The 22641-nt window shown below is 43.6% G+C and overlaps 1 protein-coding gene across 1 annotated transcript in view; it reads right to left on the reverse strand.

Annotated features, from left to right (window-relative positions):
* Window positions 1–19869: 19869 nt before the first annotated feature.
* Window positions 19870–22641, reverse strand: part of hspb8 (heat shock protein family B (small) member 8) — a 9158-nt gene continuing 6386 nt past the window's right edge. Inside the window, exon 3 of the mRNA XM_088302525.1 lies at window positions 19870–21772. Within this exon, the coding sequence (XP_088158651.1) occupies window positions 21592–21772 (181 nt within the window). The 3' untranslated portion in view covers window positions 19870–21591. The remainder of the gene's footprint in view (window positions 21773–22641) is intronic.

Below are 22641 nucleotides of genomic sequence, written 5' to 3' on the forward strand. Positions count from 1 at the left end.
ACCGTGTGCTGGAAGGACGGAGAGTCCCGGCGTCCTCAGTAATGCGAGCAAAAAATACGATGCTGGGCGTCCGCGCGTAGAACCCTCAGCCGACTCTACTTTCGTTTTGCCTCCGTCACATTCTTATAGCCAATATTTCACCCCAACCCCTCCCGTTCGAGTGCGCTTTGATGGTTCGCATGGCCCTTCGCACAACTTTGGCCTCTGCCAATCCTCACTCCCTTTTCGTTATCGACTGCACCTTTTCACATGAGTCAGACATTCCTGGTGCTTAGGCCCTGTACGAATCCTTTCCAATTATTCCCGTTCTCATAACACATAGATACAACCTGTGCAAATTCTCATAACACATAGATGTAGCCTGTGCAAATTCTCACAACACATTGACACAGCCTGCGCAAATTCTCATAACACATAAACACAGACATCTACTAACGCGTGCATATAGGTATAAAATGGTTATTATGCAGCATTTATGTGGTAAAACAACATTAATAAACCATATTTCACTTCAATGATATACTCATCTTCTCCCGCTCCCTTCAGGAACACCGCCAGCATGTCCGTCTTGTGCTTCAACGCCTCCTCGAGAACCGTCTGTTTATGAAACCAGAAAAATGTGAATTCCATGTCTCCTCGGTGCAATTCTTGGGGTATATTATTGCAAAAGGTCAACTCCAACCAGACCCCGTCAAGATCCAGGCTGTGGTGGATTGGCCCATTCCCTCCACTCGCAAGGAACTACAGCGCTTCCTGGGATTTGCCAACTTCTACCGGGATCCAGAAACCCAAAAGCTTCATCCTTGCGCATATTTTTCTCATCGCTTGTCCCCCGCAGAGAGGAATTATGATGTTGGAAACCGAGAACTTTTGGCAGTGGTATGGGCGTTGCAGGAGTGGAGGCATTGGCTAGAGGGCTCCATGGTTCCTTTCCTTGTTTGGACTGACCACAAGAACCTCTCCTACCTGCATTCTGCCAAACGGTTAAACCCTCGTCAGGCTCGCTGGTCTCTTTTCCTAAGCCACTTCAACTTCGCCCTCTCCTACCGACCAGGCTCACGCAACACCAAAGCAGATGCTCTTTCCCGCTTCTACTCTCCTTCCTCCAACTCTGACACTCCGGAACCCATTCTGCCTCCCTCTTGCATTGTGGGAGCTGCCTCCTGGAAGACAGAGCATACCGTGAGGGAGGCCCAGCGGAACCAGCCAGACCCCCGGACAGAACCTTCTGATTGCCTTTTTGTCCCAGATGCGGTGAGGTCCCAAGTGCTTCAGTGGGGGCATTCCTCCACGCTCACCTGTCACCCTGGGGTGTCTCGGACTCTCCGGTTCATCAGATATCACTTCTGGTGGCCCAACATGGCCAAGGATACCCAGGAATCCGTGTTAGCGTGCTCTGTCTGGGCCCGGGGAAAAGCTTCCCACATACCTCCAGCTGGCTTGCTGCGTCCGCTGCCCATCCCGAGCCGACCCTGGTCCCACATCGCCTTAGATTTTGTCACTGGCCTTCCTCCATCCGAAGAAAACAGTGTTATACTCACCATCGTGGATCGCTTTTCCAAATGTGTGCATTACATTCCCCTGCCCAAATTACCCACTGCTCTGGACACTGCCAAGCTCCTGGTAAATCATGTTTTCAGACTCCACGGCATTCCGCTGGATATTGTATCAGACAGAGGTCCCCAGTTCACGTCGCAAGTATGTAAGGCGGTGGGCGCCACAGCCAGTCTCTCCTCTGGTTATCACCCGCAAACTAATGGACAGACCGAGCGGACTAACCAGGACCTTGAGGCGGCGCTACGGTGTGTGGTGGCCCGTAATCCGGTGTCGTGGAGTTCGGTCCTTCCCTATATCGAATACGCCCACAACTCCCTCTCCAGTACTGCTACAGGCATGTCCCCTTTTATGGCTTGTTTTGGCTACCAGCCACCACTTTTCGGGGATCAGGAGCATGCGGTGGCTGTACCATCGGTGAAAGAACACCTACGGCGGGTCAAGCGAGTCTGGATGGAGGTTAAGGCGTCTCTTGCCCGTTCTGCGCAGAGGAACAAACGGCTGGCAGACCTTCATCGAACTCCAGCGCCTGACTACAAACCCGGACAAATGGTCTGGCTCTCATCCCGTGACCTTCCACTCCAGACCGAGCTCACTCCCCGATTCATTGGTCCTTTTCCCATAGTGAAGCTTGTTAACCCATGCTCGGTCAGGCTTAAGCTCCCAGACTCACTAAAGGTTCACCCCACCTTTCACGTCTCTCTCCTCAAGCCTGTCGCCTCCAGCTCTCTTAGCCTTCCGGCCGTTCCCCCTCCAGCCCCCCGGATCATTGACGACCACCCTGCCTTCACAGTCTCCAGGGTATTGGATGTGAGGCCTGGGGAAGGGGGTTCCAGTACCTGGTGGACTGGGAGGGTTATGGTCCGGAGGAGCGGTCATGGATATCTCGTAAACTCTTCTTGGATGATACGTTATTAAATTACTTTTATGCGGCTCACCCTGACAAGCCTGGACGCCAGGAGGCGTCGATTGAGGGGGGGCTACTGTGATGTCCTGTGCTTTTAATGTTTGGTGGAGTCTATGACTTGTCTTTCAGTGCTTGGGCAGCGTCCTTGTTCTACGCCCAGGCACGCCCCTGCAATTTCTGGCGCCGGCCCCTGCGTACCTGCAGCTCATCAGCACAATCAGCAACAGCATAAAAGCTCAGCGCAGGAGTCAGGCGCCGGATTATCCCGTTATACCCGTGGTACTTTGGCCGCAGTTGCAAGAAGAAGACTAGCATTGCTGGCGCTGTCCTTGGTGCTCGTAATAATTCTGTTCTCTTGTGTGCTTCCTCAAGCCTCCTTCACTCTAAAAAAGGATTGGTGAGATTAACCAAAAAAATGACCAATCTAGTTGGTAGTTATGTGTCCGACTGATCTTTTGGTTAAAACAACCAATTGAGAATTGATAGTGTTTTCAACCAATGTTTATTGGTTATAGGTTCCAGCCAATACACGTCAGTCCTTTTGACCAAGATATTAGTTAATTTGTGCACAAGCAACCAAAATAAATTGGTTGGACTGGAACCATCTATATTGGTTCATAATGACTATTTTAATTGGTTAAAATTGTACCATTATTAATTGGTACAGCACGCTTGGAATTTAACACTGGTATCTGGAAAAAAATAATGAGCAAGGTTAAAGCACCAATGCAGTTCAGTTTAATTTAAAAAAAAACAATACACTATATATTACAATGCATACATAAAATACATTACAGTATACAAAATATTTAGTACATAGCATTTGGAACAGTTAATGCGGTGATAACAAAACACAAGTTACAATTGCCAGTCCTTCCCTATGGAATGAGCTTCCATTAAATGCGAGGTGAGCCCCCTCTCTGTCCACTTTTAAAACACATTTGAAGACAAATTTTTATTCTTTAGTTTTCGACTCGACATGAGACTGTCGTTGTTCTTCTGGTATCTATTGTATATGCGTTTATGTCTTTTAATTTGTGTGCTAATTTCCCGCAAATTAATATTACACCACATCGAAAGCGCTTTTTTTTTACAGCTCCAGCTGTTGAGAAATGCGCTATATAAATAAAGCTGTATTGTATTTTGTTTTGATAATTAGTTCTTGAGTCCTTGGAGTTAAGACATCAGAGGGTGTGGCAATGCCATACACACGCACCTCTGAAGAAACATCCACACATCAGCAGCTTCTGTTGGGTATTCCACATCATATCCAATTTTGATAAGAGAGTCCAACTGGTAAACTCGTCGTCATAAAAGGAGGTAGAAAATATTTGTTGCCAAGACTGTGGTCCCAGAGGCAACTACTTGGGCTGGCATGTGACCCTTTTCTTCGCACATTCCTCCATCCATTCCCTTTGACAGGCAAGGGGGTCTCTTCCAGGCTGGAATGAGAATAGAAAAATACAGTTTATTGTACAGACGGTTATTTTAGTTAATGAAAACTAACAAACTAACTAAAACAATAATTGAAAAAACATTCCGTTAGCTCGGTCATCATTTAACAAATGTTTGCAATATGAACTATACTTCTGGAATGTGTGCATGCATGCATCTTGGTGACACAAATAGACCTCATTGTCATTGTTAAAATGTGAAACCTGAAAGATTTCTTTATGGCACTTAAAACACATATAACCCATGCTTTACACCAACTCTATACATGTACTGTCCAAAATTAATGTCACACCTTCAGAAAGTATTGTAGTTTTTGGATGAAGTTGGCCCGTGGAACCACTTTGGGAAACATGTCTTTCACCAGATCATCAGTAAGACATGAAAAATCTCTCCTCTTCAAGTTCTTCCTCTGAAAAAGAACAAAACTAATATATTATCACACACTACTTATACATGACATTATGCTTTTGATACTGTACCTTTTTAATGGAGATTCAAGCATCACATACCAAGCACTAATACCTAGAAATAAACAAATGTATTATTTTCTCGGCAGTGCATATACACATTGCAAACTTATATCATTCAGTGTTTCCCCCAGGTTTACTGGTTTGGAAGAGAGGGAACTGCTTGAACACAAATCAGCGCAGGGTATCTTATGAAGAAGCTGTCGGTCCAAAACAAGCAGCTTGACCACGTCGACATTGCCAATATGCTAAGTTAATGTTGTGGGCTTCAACGTTGTTGATAACCACACGAACTTCGAATACATTGATATCGCGGGTGTACTAGCTTTATTTGAATACAATTTCTTGGCAGTATACGACAATAGCCTTATATGTTTTTTTTCCTGACCGTTCTCACGAAAGTAAAAATTGCTCAGTTGACGAAAAACATTGGAAACGCCATTACCGTCGTTTAATGGCGGGCATTTTCACATTTTCAAAACCAGCGCGGCAAACATTTTCCGAAGGGCTAGCATGAGAGTGACAACAAAGACTTACCGTGAGAATACAATTACATTTCAGGGAGTCGTCGTTACAGGATGTGTTCAGGACTAGGCATGTAATGCCGTGCGGATGTTAACAGTTACTCTTCATCCTACACTGACCGCCCGACGCCATACACAGCAAGTAACACCCCGATGCCTGCTTTCGTCCGCTCCCGCTTTCCGCCTTCCGTCTTCTTCACTTCCTTTTGTGCCAACGACACGAAACAGCGCCAGCTTCCAATGGTGGCCAAACACATTTCTAACATTTTACCTATGCAAACACTATTGTGTAAAGCGATTCAAACACTGGTTAACATTTGCGACATTTGAAATAAGGGTTTTGACTGCTCAGATTTAATTAATTTCAAGTGCTATACATACGTAAATTAAACAGTATTAAACACTTGTCTGATGTTTATCTCGGAGCGCATGCCATTTGAAGAGCCCCGCGAATACAAGATGAAGTACAAGCATTAAAAACAGTCTCCATACTTACCCTTGAATCTTTCCACGTAGTTTTCTAATCCCCACTCCTGTAGCGTCTCGATCCAAAAGTCAAAATGGAAGCTTGCGATGAGCGACAACGTGGTTTGTGAAATGCAACGCCAGACTATTAATGTCTAAATTAATGACATAAATGCCACCAATATTTCTTGTTGAGTCATAGAGATAAAATAATTTAAATTAACATAAATAAATTGTGAATTAATATATACTCATTCAGTAGGTCTATATCTGACGCACACTACACATTATGTAGCAAAACAGTTGGGCTAGTGAAGTGTTATTTCTGTAACCAAATTCATTGGTTGTTTGGATAACCAATGTATTTGGTGTGCTTATAAACAACCGGATTGGTCATTGACCGCCCAATCTATTGGTTAATCTAACCAAAATAATCTTAACCAAATAGATTGGTAGTTTTTTTAACCAATGCTTTTTTAGAGTGTTCCTGCCCGCCCAAGCCCGTGACACCACCGCCTGCCCGAGAAGACCAGACCGCGTCTCCCACTCCATTGCCTGACCTGCGCACTCCGGACCCGCCGTCTTCACTTGCTTCCCACCGCGCCGCCTAACCAGCGCACTCCGGACCCGCTGCCTGCGCTTGCTTCCCGCCGCGTCTACCACTCCCTCGCCTGCCCTGCTGAACTCCGGACCTGCTGCCTCTACTTGCTTCGCCACAAATAAATCCCATCTCATATCCAGGGTGCTCTTGGGTTCTTTTTTCTCTCACCATTACGGTTCCCCAACCCGTGACACATTTTCCACATATAGAGAGGCATGCAGACATACCAAATTGGGCACTGGAGGGGTCACAAGGATGCCATTGCTTCCAAAAGCACACACACAATTGCATACAGACAAGATTACAGGAGACTGGCGGCCGGAGAAGGCCAGCCTTGGAAAGACAGTCCTGGGAACCAGACAGGAATCAACTTTCCTCGCGATAACCAACCTGGGGAGGACCTTCCCTTGGACCCGTGCCGTGGGAGGGAGCGAGGCCGACCAATTTCAACCTACATTACCCTTGTCATAGAAACCTGGCTAGAGGAATCATATGAAATGTGAGGGTGGGCTGAAAGAAAGCGAGTTTTTTCCAACTGTACTCACCCGAGTACAGTTCCTCATGAGGAAAAGAAAAAGCCGCCCAGATATCTGTCTTTGTACTATTTCCTGAACAGAATTTAAGAAACTATCGGAACAAAACGTGGATCAGTTGTTGAGTCTTTATTGGACATCATCTTTCTTGAATATAAAAAACAAACACGCATTGAGTAGCTTGAGTTAACTAAGGGTTTATTACCTAGTAATTTATAATATATATATATATATATATATATTATATATATATATATAATGCTTTTTAGATTACAAAAAAATGACAACAATGATTCAAACACAACCTCATGGGTGTAAAATGACAAACTTGAGTCTTCTACAGCCTTCAAAAGTCCCCAAATGACGCCGTCGCATCCATCACGCCCCCGCTGACCTTCAACCACTCGGCGCCATTTTTTTTTGGGGGCGCCCTGTAATTCATCCTTTCTCCATCGTAAAAGAAAAAGAAAACAAACTCGGAGAGCTGACGTTGGAGATGGAGGAGTCTCTTGCGTGCGTGTGTGTGCGTGAGTGTGGGTGTGTGTGTGTGTGTGCGTGTGCGTGGGTGTGTGTGGGCGCGTGTGTGTGGGGGTGTGTGTGTATGTGTATGTGTTGCGTAACTTCGTTCTAATAGATGACCAGGCGACTCGGTGCAATACGATGATATTATGACCAGTTACCCGATCAATTGAACTCCTCAGAATGGAGACGTGGTGTACAAGTAAAGGCGTTCCCTGACTTGATGTGCTAGCGCCAGTGAAAATATTGTAAAATAAAATTGCCTAAATTCAACCTTTTTTCCGTGGGTTCAACAGTAAAAAAAAACAAATAAATAAATCAATACATATCGATATTGACTAAAATATAATACTTATATCGTGGTATACTTTTCAGCCACATCGCACAGCCCTAAGGTACATTCTGAACTGGTTGCCAGCCTATCGCAGGGCACACACAGACAAACAACCATTCGCGTTCACACTCATACCAAGGGACAATTAGAGCAGAGGTGTAAAACAATCCTCGAGGGGCAATGTCCTGATGTTTTCCATTTCTTCCGGCTGCAACACACCTGATTCAAATGAGCGGGATACTTCTCAGGATTCTTCAGAGCTTGCTGATGAGTTGATCATTTGAATCAGGTGGGATGCAGCCGGTAGAGATTGAAAGCATGCAGGAAAGCGGCCCTCCAGGACTCGATCTTGATAACCCTGATTTAGAGTGTTCGATCAACCTACCATGAATGTTTTTGGGAATCTGGGAATAAACCGGAGTACCCGGAGAAAAGCCACACAGGCATATATATATATATATATATTTATATATATATATATATATATTTTTTTTATATATATATATATATATATATATATATATATATATATATATATATATATATATATACATATATATATATATATGTCATGATCTGTATTTGTTTTTTTTGGTCTACAACAAAGAAGCACGTGACGGGGCATTGCGATCCCTGGGGACCTCAAATCCAATTTGTGGACTAGCTTTTATGGCCCTGGTGATGCTGAGTTTTTTTTTTTTCAGTGTGAGCGAGGAGACAATAAAGTGAAACATGATCACGAGGTTAACACGCACACACACGCACGCACCCCCACACACACACACACATGGCTGACAGCTAATAATGCGCGGATGTGACAAACGTGATGAATTACTTCATTAGGGTACTTTAGCTTGAAAACATAACCTTTCGTCAAACACAACTGGCTTATTTGTCCCATGTGGCGCGCCTGATTAAGTTCCCAGTCATGCTGCATCAAAATAGAAGGAGCAGTAGCTACAATTAAAAAAAAAAAACAAGCAACAAAAAAAACAACAAAAAAAAAAAACAGGTGACAGTCAGCGCCGAAGGGGTCCGGGGGCGTCCCACCTTTCTGGATTAATTCTCACACACGTGTTGTGTGTGTTGTTTTCAAACGCGTCGACATCAACTTCTAGTCCTCTGTGAGCTACATTATTTCAAGTTCCCATTCCACTACAAGCTACACCTTCCCCACTTTCATTCCATTATAAAATACATCATTTTTAGTTCGCATTCCACTACACCATCTCCAGTTCCATTCCACTAAAATTATTTTCTTGTTCAGATACAACTACAACTTACCATTTGAAGTTACACTCCACCCAAAACTATATCATTTCGAACAGCTCCAGTGAGAGTTTAACATCTCAGCTTGAAGAAGCCAAATGGGATGTCATTTGTATAGTGCATGTCTACCTTTTGTACTCAAATCGCTTCACACTATTACCTCATCTACCTACTGATGACATACCATCAGAAGCAACTGGAGGTTCAGTATCTTCAAGTATACTTCGACATGGTCACAATGGCCGGCAATCAAACCCGAAACTAATAGGTTGGGAAATGGTCGTTATAATATACAATAATACCACTGGGCCACGACGACCTCTGACAACAGTACTCTATCATCAGCCCAAATCAGAGATGTAATTCAGAAAGCACCAAACCGGACACCCTCAACACATCAGCTGTGCCTAGAATTTCTGTCCATAACAGTTAGGAACAGAATTAGTGACAGAGGACAGTCTTGGTGGAGTCCAACCCTTACTGAAAACAAATCTGATTTACTGAGGGCAATGCGGACCAAACTCTGATACTCCATAATCCCGGAGCACCTTCCACAAGAACCCCCCGGGGTGCATGGTGGAATGCTTTCTGCAAGTCCACAAAGCAAATGCAGACTGGTTGAGCGAACTCCCATGCATCCTTAAGTAACCTGTCGAGAGTGGAGTGCTGGACCATTGTTCCCTGGCCAGGACAAAAACCACACTGCTCCTCTTGAATCCGAGATTAAACTTCCTGATGGATTCTCCTCTCCTGCACCCCTGAATAGATCTTGCTAAGGACGCTGAGGAGTGTGATCCCTCTATTTAGAAAGGGGAACCACCACCCGGTCTGCCATTCCAGCGGCAGTAGAGCCTTCAAGAACTCCAGACGTATCTCATTCACCCCCAGGGCCTTGCCACCAAGTAGTTTTTTAACCACCTCGGTGACCTCAACCCCACAGATAGGAAAGCCCGCCCCAGAGACCCCAGATTCAGGTTCCTCGAGGGAAGGCATGTGGTGGAATAGAGGAGGTCTATGAAGTATTCGCTCCACCGATTCACAATGTCCCAAGTTGAGCTCAGAAGCACCCCATCACCACTATGAACAGTGTTAACGGTGCACTGCTTACCCCTCCTTAGACACAGGACGGTGGATCAGATTTCCTTCAAAGCCGTTCGGAAGTTATTCTTCATGATCATGCCAAACATCTCCCACGCCTGAGTTTTTGCCTTGTGACCACCAAGCCTGGGTTTAGCTTGGCCAGCCATAGCCCATCAACTGCCTCCGGAGTCCCACAGGCCCAAAAGGACTTGTTCTTCAGCTTGACAGCAAGCCTCATTGCTGGTGTCCACTAACAGGTCTGGGGGTTGCCGCTACGACATCCACCAACCACCTGATGGCCACAGCAGCGGTCGTCCGCCACAGAAATGAAGGCACGGACGATGGTCCACTCTGACTCAATGTCTGCATCCTCACCCGGGGCGAAGTTCTGCCAGAGGAGGGAGTTGAAACTCTTTCTGACAGACGTTCCCAGCAAGCCCTCACAATATGTTTGGGTCTGCCAGGTTGGACCGGCATCTTCCCCCACCATCGGAGCCAACACAACATCAGATGGTGATCAGTTGACAACTTCTCTTCACCCGGGTGCCCAAAATATGCAGCTGCAAATCCAATGACGCAATCACAAAGTCGATCATCAAACTGCAGCCTAGGGTGTCTCGGTGGCTTGTGCACATCTGGACACTCTTATGTTTGAACATTGTGTTTGTAATGGACAATCCATGATGAGCACAGAAGTCCAGCAACAGAACCCCACTCAGGTTCTGTTCATGGGGGCCGTTCCCCCCAATCACACCCCTCCAGGTGTCATTGCCCACGTGAGTGTTGAAGCCACCCAGCAAGTCGATGGAGTCTCCAGAAGGAGTACCGTTCATCACACCCTCCAATGACTCCAAAATGGGTGGTACTCTGAACTGCTGTTTGGTGCATAAGCACAAAAAACAGTTAGGACCCGTCCCCTAACACATAGCTGGAGAGAGAGGTTACCTTCTCATCCACCACAGAAAAAAAAATGTACAGATGCTAATCCGGGAGGTAATAAATATGCCACCGCCTTTTCTGCGTCTCTCTCTCCAGAGTAAATATCCCTCTTCTGAGGACTGATATTAGAGCCCAAGCTGTGTGTGGAGGTGAGTCTGACTACATTTAGTTGAAACTTCTCAGCCTTGCACACCAGCTCAGGCTCTTTCCCTGCCACAGAGGTGACATTTCATGTTTCTATAGGACCAACTTCTGGAGCTTGTGATTGGATGGCCAACTTCGCGTCTTTGGCTGCCGCCCAGCCCACTACGCACCCGACCTCTTTGGCCCCTCCAACAGTTGGTAATCCCATTGGAAGGGGGACCAATCATGTTGTTTCGGATTGGGCCCAGCCAAGCCCCATGGGAGCAGGCCTGGGTACCCGAGGCTTGCCTTCGAGTCCCACCAGGGCTGGCTCCAGAACGAGGCAAGAGAAAACTGGATCTCTGAGCCGTCCTTAGGGCGGTCCCTCACCTAGGATCTGTTTGCCATGGGAGGCCCTGTCAGGGGCACAAAGCCCCAGATATCTTAACTCCTAGGATCATTGGGACACTCAAAACCTCTCCACCACGATAAGGAAGGGTAATTTTTAATTTTACAAATCAAATCACTGCAAGTTCCAGTCCACTACACAATACATAATTTCCTATTTCATTCCATTACCAACCATTCCAATTAACTTCTAATCAACGACAAACTACATATTTCCAAATTTCTGTTCCATTCATTAGAATGTACATTATTCGAAATTCTACCCAAGTATAAAATGCATCATTCCACGTTCCATGCCACTCCAAACTAAATATTTAAAATGTTTGATTCCTCTACAAACACACCATCCTAGAATAAGTATTTATTGACCGGCATGTCCAAAACCTAACCATTTTCAATCAAATACATCATACTAACAAGTAACAATTACTAAATCAATTCACGTGTGCAGATTGCGCCAGGCATCTTTTGCGGGAGGCTTTGACCGACCAATCAGAGGACATAAAAGGGTTGACTTCAATGATGACTAATGCAAAATGTGATTGGTTAAAGAAACAAACTTGACTAAGTACGCCCTGCGCAGATTACAATGACATGGCAACAAGCACAAGTTGAAAGCAGATTGGCCAAAACAAAAAAAAAAAAAAAGAATGGGTGGCGCTACCGTGCTGCTTTAGGCAGTGCAGTGTAGCATTCGTATGGGGTGTCCACATCATTTTACCTCCTAAGTCATGTGGGAGCCATTGAAGTGATCACCTGAAGGTGTGCAGGAAATGTCAAAACAGCACCTGAATGAATAATGGACACGTGTGTCGGCCAGTCAAAAATGTCAACGACTTGCAAGTGGAGCCTTTCGTGCTCCAAGGGGACACACACACACACACGCGCACCCCCACCCACGCGCAAACACACACACAAGTGCCGACACAGACACACATGGGAAAAGGCCACAGTTGATTCAGTGGCAGACGTATGTTGCCTTCAGGACACACACATACACACACACACACACCCACACACCCCCCCACACGCACACCCCCACGCACACGCACTCCCACACACGCACACACACCCCCACACGCGCGCGCGCACTCGCACACACCCTCACTGCAAGTGTTGCTGCTCTTCAAACCAACAGCTTTTCAAGCTTGGTTTCTATGACAAACTACATCGTCATTCCAAGTTTCATTCTACCGCAAACTACATATTGTGAATTCCATTGCACTACAAACTTCGAGATATGATTTCAAGTTCTTGATGCCCACGAACTGCAACATTCGAAATAACATTCTTTGACAAATTAAAAAATCATTGCAAATTTGATGTCGCTGCAAACTACATTTTTCCCAATTTTTTGCGCTCCAATCCAATTTTTTTGCGCTACATAATTCCTGATTGTGTTATGCCCCCCCTGATCCAAACTACATCAATCTAAGTTGCATTTTCCTACAAACTACAGTAGTGCCTTAATTTAAGAATGGCCCAACTTGGCGATCAATTGACTTCAAGTTACCAGCATCACTACGGCATGCCAAAGTCGACACGCTAACGAGTCTTCCAGTCAGCTGAACGATAGCGCTTGCTCAATGTACAAATTGCTTTGAGATGACTTCTGTTGCAAACTGGCGCCATAATTTCAGGTCACCATTGCTTCTAATGCAAGTTTTCCCTCATCACTGCTAAACAACTGAGTCACACAAACACACCTTCCTCCCAAACTGCAGCAGTGGCCGCATGGCCGCCATTTGACAGTAAGCTGAGACAATAAACCACTGAATTCTCTGCAGTGTGCAAAAAAAATTTCGAACGAGGGACAGAGGCTTGATTTGCATAGTTTCCAGGAGAGAGCGCTGTGAGAGAGGACAGGACTCCATGTAAGCTCTGGTGGGCGTGGCCTGTATGGTGCCCGGGTGAGCACCCTTGTCACACAGGCCAAAAACTGCAAGTGCATTCGGAAATGACGATGAAGATGATGATGATGAATATTGCTCCTGTCAGTGGGATTGGTTGCCAATCTCGGTCCAACAACCTAATTATAAATGGTTTAAAGCAGGGGTGCTCACACATTTTCAGCATGCGAGCTACTTATAAAATGACCAAGGCAAAATGATCTACCTACTATAAAAATGCAAATTTATATATATATATATATATATATATATATATATATATATATATATATATATATATATATATATATGTATATATATATGTACCCATACTACCTTTGCGAAAAAAATATAATAATAATCCAATACGAATAAAATATATTGCAAGATAATTCAAGTGATTATTTTTACTAACTAATTAATCACAAAAAATTCCATGATTAATCATGATTAATCACATTTTTCAACTACTATTTTTTGCAAAACTTATAACAGATATTTACTTGAATAATATCTTGGAATTGATGCAAAATCACCAAATATGAAGTATATTTAATTCAAAGACTGTTATAATAGCTTGGATTCTTGAATATGATCTAAATGGAGACATCTTTGCAGACATTTATTTTCGAAAACATTTCTCAAAACTGCCCACAAGCGCCACACTCCAGCAGTGTTGGTTTGCAAGGCCAAGTGGTAACTTTACACAGTGTTTTTGTTCTGAGACGTGCTAAAGATAGTTAAAATGGCACAATGTTTGCAAAGTATGCAAATTATTTTTAAGTAAATCAAACTGAGTTAAAATATTTAACTGAGTTAATATTTTTGGGATTAATCACCTGAGTTAATGCTTTAATTTTGACAGCCCAGATAATACATTTTGTGAATAGACTCTGCGTGAGCCAAAGAGCGAGTATGTGTGAGTCCACCTTATATGTCTGAGTCTTTATAAGGTCCGTAAAAGTAGTCTGGAGAGATTAGGCTCAAAATTGGTGCCTCTCTTTATTACAACCTGTTAGAGTTGACAATATCATCTAGGAGTAGGACCCACAAGCGAACAGGAAACATGGGGAGAGTTGAGATATGGTTTAATGATTAACACAGCACACTAGCTCTGTCCAATCAGGCCGGGAGTTGGTAGGTTGCCGGGTTGCCAGAAATGCAGCGATGAGTTGAGGGGCGGCCCAAGAAATCTGTGGTGGGAGAGTTGGACTTGTGGTAGCGAGGTGAAAGATGGGATCCGAGCACATCAGCAACTTTCGGGAGGCACATTCCGAGAAGGAGAATAAAAGTCAAAAACGGGACTAGACGCTCAAAACACTTAAGCACAAGACTGAAGTACCACTGTGAGAGCATAAATCATCTGGCACCTGCATGCTGGTCTGAAGGGCTCCTAAACAGTGTTGAATGCTGATGCAAATGGGTGGTCCCTAGAAAGAACCCCTCCCAACTGGAAACTGTAAAGCCGCCCAAGACAAACAAGAAGGATAACTAAAATAAAACCAGTGAACCAAAACACCACACAACTCAGGGATGAACCGATTTTGAATCATGATTTGCAGCTGCACGATGAGCTGTAAAAATTGAAATATGTAAATCCATTCCAGCAGACAGTGAGTGATATTGGCTGCACCTGACAAGACAGAAAGTTGACACGTCAATATGGAACATAGAAGTGCCGACTGAGATGCGACACTCGAAGGTGCGCCCAGCAACTCGGGTCTCTGAAATGTTGTACCTCTGCTGATGCTGTTATAAGGGGGTGCTGACACACTTAACGATAGTCCGTTTTTTCTTAAAATTGTGATAAAAAAGGAATGTCATTATAAAAAAAATAGGTTTTTTTTTCAACGCAATAATAATGGGGGTCCACTTTGGGTGTGTGTCAAACTATTTGAGATTTCTGTTTTTGTCTTCAAGGAAACTACGGTGATATCCATGAGTTCCACGATGAATTTGCAAAGTGACTCAGCAGATTTTCCCTCTGAGTGGAGTGTCAAGACTCCAGCCTGTCCCCCCTTTGGCTTGTGTTGATGGATGAGTTAATTTGCCGCAAATCCCTCCTTGGTGTCGGAGCAGGACACTCGATTTTGCAGGCGACACACAGCTCTGGGGCGAGCGTGTGCATGTGATGTAGTGTGATGGCATGCGAACATCTGGAAGGAACGCAAGGGCGCACAACAATGCAGCGGCGTGTTCGTGTGGTGAAAAGCTCAACAGGGGGCATTTGAAGAGCGGATGTGCTAATAAGAGCAACATATTGCCTTGTTTATCTTCTCTGGCAAGACAGCAAAGGCGGCAAACATCGCCATAGGCCGCGGATTGCGGCTGCTTGTCTACTGTCACCATGACAATGGCGGGCACCCATGAGGACATATTCCGGCATGCGTCCAAACGAGTTGTGGCGCAGTTGAATGCAGAGTGTTTGACTGCAGTGCAGGGTTAGATTCCAGCGCCTTTCTGTTTTGAGTTTACATGTTCTCACCGTGCCTGTTACTGGCCCTTGGTGTGATTGTGAAAGTGAGTTGTTGTTTGTCTTTGCGTGGTTTGTTATTGGCTGGCAACCAGCTCAGGGTGTACCCTGCCTACGGCCCGAAGGCAGCTGGAATAGGCTGCAGCATGCCCCCGACCCTTGTGAGGACAAGCAACTCAGATAATGGATGGGTGGATGAAATTGAAATATACTTGTTTTTCAGTTCACCCATTCATTTGATGAAAATGGTATTGATTAATTTAATCAGTTTGATAGATTTTATTCATGTCCATTTTGTATTGAATTACATTTTATTACATTATTCAATGTTGTGATACGTCTAGAAAAAAATATTGTGTTACTACAATACATGTTTAAATATCAATGCAATTCATTTTTAAAGCGTACTTTTAAAAATGTAATTAAATTAAGTTGTATTAGATTTGGTATGGACAACACGGTGGGCGACTGGTTAGCATGACCTCACAGTATGGAGGTGCAGGGTTCAATTTCAATTTCTGTGTGGAGTTTGCATGTTCTCCTCGAGCCCGTGTTGGTTTCCTCCGTGCACTCCGGTTTCCTCCCACATTCCAAAAACATGCATGGCAGGTTGGTTAGACACTCTAAATGGTCACTAGGTATGAATGTGAGCGCGAATGGTTGTTCATCTATGTGTGCCCTACGATTCACTGGCAACCATTTCAGGGTGTACTATTGCCTATTGCCCGAAGATGGCTGGGATAGGCTCCAGCACCGCTGCGACCCTCGTGAGGAGAAGCGCCTTTGGTAATGGATGGATGGATAAATTTGATACATTTATAAGTAGGTTTTGTTCTTTAATGTTTCATTTTAATAAATATATTCATATTCAGTGTTTCTCACTACATTTGAATAATCTTAAAACTACATCAAATATAAAAACCTGCATATTACTATAACTTTTATACAGTACTTAAAAGCACTTAATACTTGACAATTTACAGAGAACTTGTAGAACTTAATTTAGAAGAATTGTTGCACTTATATTTAATTCAACAGACCTGCTAAAATTAATTTCCCTGCAGTGAAAGTTGTGATTGAAGTCGCATTTTATGCGAGTACATAACTAGTCTTTTGTTTCTGCGCTTTGTTTCTTAATGTTTTTGTTTGTTAGTACTTTCAAATGTGGCCCACTGAGTCAATGTGCGAATGAAATGCCCTCAAGAAACAAAGCCATCTTGCCTGTATGTACAGGGGGGTCGCCATACATTCACATGCTCACAACCAAGTGTAACCGCGAACTCACTGTTTATCATAGCATCCACAGTCAGGGTTTCATGACACGCAAAGCACACATCTCTAACAAGTTGTCGAACACACTCATCATACAAGCAGAATCAAGTCAAGTCAAAAGCAACGGTTTGCTTCATTTACTTGATCATGCTTGTTTTTTCTTTGCCGTGGCTTTGCTCATCATTGACTTGCAAGCTAATAGCCAGTCAGTGATCAGTTATGTCTGCAGTTTGCACACTGAGACAGAAGACGCATTCAAATAATTTACCCCCCCAAAAAAATCACAATGACATAAAAATCTGGCATGCGACAGGAACCGTTCATAGGCCAGATGAGCTGTTAGAAGGCCCTCGTGCAGGTGTAGGCGAGCTCCGGGTCTAGAATAGCAGGGAAAACCATCTGGGTAATCTGTTCCCCCTGCGGGAGCCGAACCACTATGCATATGAGTCCGTCTATTAGGGCCAGCCGGTGGAAATCATACCACCGTATCCTCAGACTGCAATTAGCACCCCACATCTCTCGCTGTATGGTCTTTCCCTCGCCTCCAGCCAAGACAGAACCCGTCCAAGGTCCTCGTCTCTTCCCTGGAGCAACCTGATGGTAGACGCATAATGCGATGTAGATGTAGATCAGGTCTCTGGCCCGGGTCCCTGAATCTGCCTGAGCAGTAGGAACACTGGAAGGGGTGTTAACAGCACACATGGCCCATGGGCCACTGACTCTCTCTGTCATGGGTACCTGCTGTGGCCTATGGAGCATCACCGACCGCCGCTCCTGAGTCTGCTCGGCGAGATAGAGCGTCGGCGTTGGATTGGGAGGCCCCACTCTTGTGCACTATCTCCCAGTCGTAAAGGTCTAACTCCAAGGCCCAGCGACTATGACGCCCTGTGGTGTCGTTGTCTATGGCCAATAGCCGTAGCCCCACCAGTGGCCAATGATTTGTCACAATAGTGAATGGGAAACGGCCCAGGTAGTGTCTAAAATTAAACTCCTTGTCCATTTCCGCTCTGCCTTCGTGAGAGAACACCGCAACTATGGCAAACAGGGACACGCCAGTGTATAACCTGAATTGCTGAGAGAATGGGCTCAAAGCAAAGGGCATCCCGCAAAAACTCAAAGGCCCCTTGACAGTCCTCTGTCCAATGAAATGGTACTTCCTTTCTGTGAGACGAGTGAGGAGGGCCGCACGCTTAGCAAGGTCCTTTACAAATCTCCTGTAGCCGGAGCAGATCACCAGGAAGGCCCGCACTTCCGTGGCAGACAACGGGACAGGCCAGGCAATCACCTTTTCTATTTTCCAGGGATAAGGCCTAAGTCCCGCAGCAGAGACCACCAAAAGTTCCGTTAATGCCCCTTTATTTTTCATGACGATGACGAGCTAAACGTGGCTCTTTGTTGACGAAAACATGAATTCTCAACGTGACGAGACAGAACAAAATTGGTCCATCTGATGTTCAACATGTATAACATCCCTTCTTATTGTACGTGTAATCTGTCTTTCAAAAAACTTGCAGCGACCCGAGCGTGGCCACCACAGTAGGATGCGGGAGGGGGTAGGCGGATCCACCCAACGGGCAGGTCTTCAGCGCATGCCTGGCACGCTCACAGCGGCTAGCAATAGTCATCACCTCCTCGTTGTCCATTGCCCCCTGCTCGTGACACTCGGCTTGGAGGGCAGGATCAAGGTCCACCAGGAAACGCTGAAACTTCTCCCCCTCTATCGCAGGCTCATCATAACTCGGAAATGCCTCTGCCACAAGTCTGGATATGTCAGCAGCATAAACCTCCAAACTTTAATTTACCTAGCGAGCATGTGCTGAGATGCACGTCTGAAAGTCCAACAGAAATTGCTTCTGTCCGAACGCCTCATGTAGTTTCTCTTTCATGCGATCATAGTCATATTGTACATCCGCAGGGACATCAACAAAGACAATGGACAGGAAAGGACTGTGTTGAGGTTGTGGCATCTGCCCTGAGGATGTCAGACTTCAAATTTATTCTTCTCATTGACACAGACAAGAACAGATAAAAAAATACCCGCGTAGCTGCAGAACAATCGGATGAATGTACACACACTCACATTTGCTTCCTTTTCATATATATACATTGTGTTGCGAAGCCAATAAATTCATGCTGTTTAATTTCCCATGATGCTCTTCTAACGAGTCATATTGTATGTATGTATTGAAATTATTATTTCATTTTGATCAGGTCATGTTCAATAACATACATTATTAATGTAACTGCATTGGATTCAATTCCGAATGTATATATTCATATTTTTGCAACATTGGTTCTCCTGAGAATGTCTTCCACATGAAAGGAAAATTGGTACTGCATAAAATCCTGAACTGAATTGAAAATCTAAGTGAATCCAATGAAATTGGGCCCTCATAAATTTGAATCGAATCAATTTTGGAAATCTGGATCGATACCCAGCCCTACTGTGGATGTTTTAACAGACAGTGGTGGGTGGTCAAGGCCTTCTCTGCTGGCCTAACATTATCAAGAAATCACGATCATATTTGTCACCTTTATGACATATTATGTCCTAGTGTTGTATTTTTAGGTGAGAGTTTTTATCCAATCAGAATTCAGCTAGCTCGTGTTGCAAGGCAGATTTCACAATACCAGTAGCATGCACTATTAGTCCGAGGCCTTCAGATACAATCCTGCGGGCATCTGTTCTGTCAAAGCCAATGAGCTTTCAGAGTTGATAGACAGTTGCGATAGCCAATCATATCATGAATTGGTTACAGTGAGCCTTCTCGCTGGCCTTACGCTGAAGGTGATGCACGCGTTTTGAGACTGGATACTCACTCGTGAGGGGGCAGCGCTATGCGGAATCAACACACCCGAAAGTCGTAATTGGCGACCGTTCGAAAATATATGCACATATATGCATATTTTGACTCTTTCCAAACGGGGTATCGCACGACACCGCCATCCAGTTTGAGACACATCAGTAATGGATGACCAAACAGGAAGTGGATAAATTGTGCAGATGAACAAAAGGACATACAGCCGTGAGATTGCCACAGACTTAAAAGACGCTAATTCGCTGGACAATATATTTTATTCCATCAGAAATTCCTCAAAAAAAACGGCACATAGAAAAAACACACACACATTCCAATGAATAATACAGATGAAGTCTATTTACAAAAAAGCACATACATCGAGACACCTTCGACACAACTGCAAGACTTTTTTTGTTTTTCTCGGCCATTTATGTGGCTCAATGCATAAGAAAAGCTGGGCCGACCGATGAATCGGTGAATGCTTCTTACGATTTGTTGACATTGACAAATTACAGCATAAGACAAAGACACAGTCAAAGAGCCCCCCACTCCACATAGTTAATATATATATTGCAGATTTTTGTGAATTTTTCCACTGAAACGTGGTTTTGTAAAGTTCAGTTGGACAAAGTTAGGGGTGTAATGATTAATTGGCAACATAAATGAATTTTCAAATTAAGCAATAATTATATTTGACAATAGATTAGTCATTTAGATGTTTAATTTTTTCTTTTACTTCAAATTGTCCCCAAAAAGAGATTCATCGATCAATCGACAAAATAATCGACAGATTAATCACTGGTAAAATATTCGTTAGTTGCAGCTCTAGAAAATACAAATATTATAAAGCATTCAAATATTCTGCCTCCAAGTCACATCTTTCTTGCGAACCTTAAGGTACCAAGAAAGTAGTAATTTTTGTTCATTAAATAATTTTTCATTGTTCTGCCAAATGTCGACCATGTTCTAAATCAAATGGCTTATCGTGCTGACAATGAGCAAAAGGTCCCACAAGGCAGCAACGGCCATTTCACTTGCAAAGACAACTCCTGACCAGTTGGAAGTCGGGAACTGATTTGACCTTTGATCTTGGCAACGGCAGATTTTACCCCCAAATCAAGTTGGTGCTGGTTGTGGCACACACACCAAAAAAGAGGGATGTTCAGTACCAATTTTTTCCAACCGATACCAGTGCAAGTATTCACTCATCTCACGATACTGATTACAGATACCTGTTTTACTTTCGATACATACAATTTTATTTGACAAAAAACTGTGAATAAAGACCTTTATTTCCGATGCCTATAATGATTTGCCAATGTATTAAAGGGCGCCAGTAGAGTGCCAACTACTGCTAGGGAGGATTCATTAAATGTCAATATAATTTTTTTACTTTACGTTTCGGTGGCTAGTATCAGCAGCCACCCGATAACGCGGGTATATGATACTAAAAAAAAGGACATGCATTTCGGAAGATTATAAGGACCAGGTAGTCACTAAACTGGCGGATCCTAGAAGAAAGAGACAAAAAGAAAAAATCACCTTCTTGGATCGGGTTCTTGCTCAACTGTTGAAACAAACAAAAATTTTCTTCCATCTTGTGTGAAATGACAACCAAAATCAACAAAGTTCTCTTTGGTTGATAAGCTGCCAATGTTCAGTGCTTCATTCTTGACATGATGTCACAGTATTGCACAATCATGTGCAACTTCAATCTTGACATGATGTCATCGTATTGCGCAATTATGTGCGACTTTATTATTTGCATATAAATAAAATTGTATTGTATAATGTCATGGTATTGTGCAACAATGTTCAACTTGATTCTTTGGATGATGTAATGGTATTGCACAATTATGCGCAACTACATGAACTTACACATATTTTAGGCACGCAAACAATGTGAAACTAAACCAAAACATGTCATTTCCTAAAATCTGCGGTATTAAAGATAAAGAAGAGAGTGGGATGCATTTGTTTAGTGCACCGGTGTCTCCTGAAGCTTAAGGGCGCAGTCTGCATCCTCCTCAGATGGCGGCGGTGGCGGCGCGTCGTCACTAAAGAGGTAATATGGTGGCGTTTGGCGAGCTTCGATGATGAGCACCCCCTCGGGCGACAGCGAGGCAAACACAGTCAGGGGGTCCACGTCCATCGGGATCCTGCCGAGTAAACCCATGTCGCGCTTTAGCTTAGCATGGAACCACTACAATGTGCTACCACAAAATGTATTTTTTCAATTCTGATATTTTTTCAAAATAATTGATAACTTGATCTATTGTGAACTGAACTTGGAAAAAATTGAATTTTTCTTATGCAAAATATTTTCCAATATGTCATTTTACATGACTTAAACAATACATGACTTCAATAATAAAAAACAAATCTCAAGAAAAAAGGTGTGATCTCATGAGAAAAAAAATGGACATTACGCAATAATAAAATTATTTATTTATAGAAAAAAAATTATGACATATTGAGAAATAAGGCTTCTAACACTAATAAAGTTTTATTTTTGAAAAGAGAAAGAAATTTATTGCGGAATAAAGTCATAATATTTGATTTGGAAAAAAAATCAAGATCAGAGAAATTACGTTTCCCTAACGTTACACTATTTTATTTAACATTTCATTATAAATACATATGTACATAACGTATTTAAAACATAATATTACACACGTAGGGCGCACCGTATTATTGGGCACAGGTATTTCAAGACATAGCGCTAGCATAGATGCTGGCGTATGTTTTGAAAATGGCAAAACTGAGTCCCCTTTATCCAGCGTTCTCCCGCACGTTCATAGTGGTCCGTTATAACTGACGGTCTCAAACCGTGACCAACAGGAGTTCTCACACAATGTGGTATCCACTGTAAATGTATTTATGTGTTTTAATTTGTGTTCTAATTACCTGCTAATTTATATGATGGCATATGGAAAGCGCTTTGTTACGGCTCCAGCTGTTTTGAAATGCACGTGACAATTTTTTTTCTCTTGCCCGAAGATTAAATTACCTTGCCCTGAGTGACCTT

The sequence above is a fragment of the Idiotropiscis lumnitzeri genome, chromosome 1 (genome assembly GCF_059441095.1).
Source record: "Idiotropiscis lumnitzeri isolate Australia: NSW breed Sydney's pygmy pipehorse chromosome 1, RoL_Ilum_1.0, whole genome shotgun sequence".
Taxonomy (NCBI): domain Eukaryota; kingdom Metazoa; phylum Chordata; class Actinopteri; order Syngnathiformes; family Syngnathidae; genus Idiotropiscis; species Idiotropiscis lumnitzeri.